The sequence below is a fragment of the Octopus bimaculoides genome, chromosome 25, assembly GCF_001194135.2.
Source record: "Octopus bimaculoides isolate UCB-OBI-ISO-001 chromosome 25, ASM119413v2, whole genome shotgun sequence".
NCBI classification, from domain to species: domain Eukaryota; kingdom Metazoa; phylum Mollusca; class Cephalopoda; order Octopoda; family Octopodidae; genus Octopus; species Octopus bimaculoides.
This window is the reverse complement of record NC_069005.1, coordinates 25783132-25787725: the sequence shown is the minus strand read 5'-3', so window position 1 is coordinate 25787725 and position 4594 is coordinate 25783132. Positions and strand designations below refer to the sequence as shown.

At 37.6% G+C, this 4594-nt stretch overlaps 1 protein-coding gene across 2 annotated transcripts in view; it reads left to right on the top strand.

Annotated features, from left to right (window-relative positions):
• LOC106878844 (SMC5-SMC6 complex localization factor protein 1) overlaps nt 1-4588 on the top strand; it is a 76914-nt gene extending 72326 nt beyond the window's left edge. For both annotated transcript variants that reach the window (XM_014928186.2, XM_014928185.2), the window contains exons 19-20: nt 711-854; nt 1677-4588. In XM_014928186.2, the coding sequence (XP_014783672.1) occupies nt 711-854; nt 1677-2119 (587 nt within the window). In that variant the 3' untranslated portion in view covers nt 2120-4588. The remainder of the gene's footprint in view (nt 1-710; nt 855-1676) is intronic.
• The last annotated feature ends 6 nt before the right edge of the window (nt 4589-4594 follow it).

The following is a 4594-nucleotide window of genomic DNA, read 5'->3' as shown; positions in this document are numbered from 1 at the left end:
TTCTTTCTCCCTCTCTTTCTTTCTATCTCTCTCTCTTGCTCTCTCTCTCTCCTTCACACGCGTACGCACAGATTTGACTTCGCCATGTCAACAAACTTCAAAATTGGTAAAAGTTTATCGATTTTTACAGCTATACGCGGGTGCCTCTGTCAGAAAAAGTTGACAAAAACACAGATAGTCATGAACAATGTCCTCCTAAAATTGGAGCGACATGCGTGCTAATTTGTGGACGTGCATAACCCACATCACGTACACACACACACAAACATCTTGTGTTTTATAGATATTGATTCACAAAAGAGGGTTCATAGATTTTTTAAATATTCAAGAGTTTGGAGGGATTTAGTCTTGCGGATGACAAAGCAACTTCAATAATGTTGATGCCACAATAGAATGCATCCAGTCCATTCTGTAAAGTGACTGGTGTTAGGAAGGGCATCCAGCTCTAGAAACCATGTCTGAAAGGGTACACAGGATCAAAATAAGGTTCTCTTATCCGTTAAATCCTGTCGAACCATTCTACCCATGCCATCATGGAAAACAGGCATAAACTAATGACATAATAAAATCTTGTTTTCTTTACTGTATGATTCTTTACATCTCTTTTGAAGTTAATGTAGAATTTGAATATGTTGATGTCTTTTCGTTATCATCCGATGTTGTTTTATGTGATTATTTCTTTATCTGTTCATTAATTTTGTTATTGGAAGGACCAAAACTGCTCCAGTTAAAGACCATTGATGGTGCTACACCACTTGACTTGGCCACTACAGAAGAAATGGTTGCTGTTCTGAATACATTTCTTCCTGACGCCAACAATTCCATTAACCAATCAAATCATTCGGATATAATTGGTAAGTGAGAATTGAATAGTTCTTTTTTTTTTATATATTCATTTACTGGTTTCAAGTCATAGGATGCTGGCCTTACTAGGACGCTGCTTTGTTAACCTGATGGAAGAACACCTTTCGTCTTGAAACCAAAGATGGTTGTTTTCCTTCTACTGCTAATGTCGATGAACGTTTTAATGACCAAATCCAAGCTTCTCTTGCTAGTTCCTCAACAGTTATGATGGGATTTTGTTCCACTAGGGTTTGTAGGACGTCCTCGTCGAGCTCTACAGATCTTCCAGGATGAGGCTTGTCTTCTAGGCTGTAGTTTCCGGCTTGGAATTTCTGGAACCACCGTTGACAGTGGCTTATGCTTATTGTCCAATCCCCATATACTGCATAAATATTCCTCGCACTTTCCATTGCATTGTTGCTTTTATTGAACTTGTAAAGCAAAATATGCCAAATATGCTCCTTTGTCACTTCCATTATACCTTTGAAAAAATAACTGTTAAAATTGAACTGCACTCCCCAAAATGTACTAAAAATAAGGGCAAGGTAAAATTATTACCTGCTTTTATAGCAAGTTGATGCAGGTGGTGTATCCTGTCCCCCTTCGACTTAATTCATGCAATTGAAAAAGCTGCATTATTTATGGGATGACCCAATAAAAGATAAAGGATAAGATATCGACACATTTAAATCAATAGTTAAAGTGGAGTAAATTTCAATTTGTTACCAGTTAAACTTCCCTCCTTTCAATTAAGGCATAAATAATAAATATTGATTGGATGGTGTGAAATTTGTCTCGAATTTGCCTTTTAAGTTCTTCCATCTTTCTTTCAGATGTGAAAACTCCCTGCCCAAATAATTCAGAGACTGTCGCGAAGCTCACATACTCCCAGATCGAGAAGTATTCTTGTTTTGTATTCCATCTCATCCGTTGTTACCTCAATACTGCCCAGCTGCCATACATTACCTGGAGGGCAAAGGCCAAGCAAAGCCGGCACGAACCATCGATGTCGCTCTCACTGTGTGACAGCGAGGCGTCAACTGACCCATGTAAATGTCACCAAAATGACTGTTCACATTCGGCCGTTGACGCTGACGGGTCGACGGGAGAATGCCAGCAGACGCAGTGTGTGTCTGACGCCTACTTGGATGTCTTCATCAAAGACATCACCACTGTCTATAACATCTACAAGATAGAGTTGAAACTGAAGGAGATGCTACCAAAATTCCCAACACATCTTAAACGTTTATTTCTCCTGTTTGAGTTAATTGAGTAGCTGAGAGAATGCAGGGGACAGCTATTATGTGTGTGTGTGTGTGTATATATGTATGTGAATGTGTGTGTGTAAGTGTGCCTGTATAAATATGTATATATACTTATAAATAAATGTATATACAAACATGTATGTATGTATGTATGTATGTATATATATATATATATTGCACACACACATACAAGACAAAAAACTTTTTATGTCTCTTAAGGAACTTTACTTCATGTTGCTCCAGTACATTCAGCCAGCAAGAATTACTTGTGCGGTTGGCACCAAGTTACTGCTACTGCCCCAAATTCTTCAGATGTGAAGAGGGCTATGTCCCGCAGTGGACTGCAATATCCTTTCTAGATATTCCAAGATTGCATGTCAGAGAGTAGAAGGCATTTTAAGATATATATATATATACATACACATTCACTCATGTTTATATATGTGTGTGTGTATGTGCATGCACACGTGTGTGTATGTGTGTGTGTGTGTGTATGTATATATATATATATATATATATGTACACTGGTGTTTCATGATGGAATTTAGTTGCTGTTTTTTATTTTTCATTGTTTTACTTTCTGGTATTGAAAAAATGAGCACACATACACACTCACACATTACTTAGCGAAATATAATTTGTTAGAGAGTGTGTGAATGGAAAACATCATCATCATCATCATCATTATCCCCACAACCGTTATCATCATCATCATCATCATCATCATCATCATCATCATCCTCATCCTCATCATGATGCTATTATCAACAATTTTTTTTTTTTACCTTTGTTACTTTTGATACCTTTTTTCTCAATTTTTCTGGTTAATTAATTGACCTCCCCCCCCCTTCAACAGCATCATCACTATCATTATCATCACAATCATAAGTTGTACTGTTGAGGCAATTGGTGGAAGATGTGGTTTGTGGCCTTCCAGTATAAAAGGAATCTAATATTGATTATGAAATTGTGTTTCAGCATTCAGTCAAAGTAATTGTTTAGCCCTAGGTCAAACTCGTTTGAGCAGACCTTTGATAAAAGACAGTCCAGTTCTAACCATTTCTTTTTTATCTTTAAGTAGTATGTCCAAAGTGATATTATCTAAGTAGGGGTGATTTGGCTGTTATTTCTAGCAGATCGAGTGGCCACCTACAGGACCTCTTGTTGGTTTTTAGTTAACTGTTTCTTTCTGCTTGTGTTGCTAACATTTTTTCATAGGAGAGGAGATGCTTGAACACCACAACTTCTCATATCCTCCTTAGTACTCACCTGGTCGGTCCAAGAAATACAAACCCAATATTTTAGTTGTGAAGTTTGTCATCGTCATCAATTCTTCTGTACTGATCTAGGTTTGACAAAACTTCACGGAATGTTGTCGTCTAACTTGCAGTGGGAACCTTTATGTGGTTGATCAATGCTGGAAATAGTAACCAAATCTCTCTTAAACCACACCCTATTATCCTAGGAAAGGACACATTGAATAAGTGTGGTCTTCACTTCCTTGCACATAGGAAACTAACAAGAGGGTCATGGTTGGAATGCACATGATCATAGGTCTGCTGATCTAGGCTGACTTTGAATTGAAGTTGTGGCTGGATGCCCTTCTCATCACCAACAATTATGCAGCATAGGCTAGATGTGTATTTCAGTGTGCTTCTGCCATTGAAGAGGGTGTCTGCAGTAGGACGGACATGTTGCTGTTATTACAGCTTGCTCTGTCTGCATATTCTCTGTTTCTTCTTGAGCATGTTACTTTAGTACGTATGTGACCTAAGGTTTAGGTGACCAGCTAGTCATAAGGTTTTAGGATTGATTCCTGGTCTAGTAAGGTGCATTGTGTCTTTGAAAAAAAGTACTTCGTTAATCCAGTCCATTCAACTGGCAAGAATTACTTGGGCATTTAACATCAAGTTTCTGATACAGCCAAAAATCTTCAGATGTGAAGAGGGCTGTGTCCAGCAGTGGACTGCAATATCCTTTCTTTAATCCTTTTTTTAAAAAAAAAACAAAAAAACAAAACAATAAACGAGGAAACATCTTTGTGCTCATTTGTACAACCTGCCAGAAATAGCTGCTAAATCTCCCTCAAACCTCAAAGAGGATAATAAGATTGCTGGAATGCCTTTCATCACAGGTCTACTGGAACAGAGCTGACCTTGGACTAAACAACAAAACCAGTTTTATGATTGTCGTATTCCTGTTAGAACCATGGTTTTTATGAGATTTCCCTAAAAGTGTTCTCTCTCTCCTTAAGCTTCCATGTTGATTTATATTCCAATTATCAGCTTCATAAGGACAAAGATATTTTAGTAAATTCTAGTAAATTTTTTCAAAATTAATTGCAACAATGAGGTTGTATTTTAATAGAAATATGGTAACAAAATGGTGAAGCACTTTCACACATTTCTCTCTCTGTCTCTCTCTCTCTCTCTTCCTCTCTCTCTCTCTCTTCCTCTCTCTCTCTCTCTTCCTCTCTCTCTCTCTCT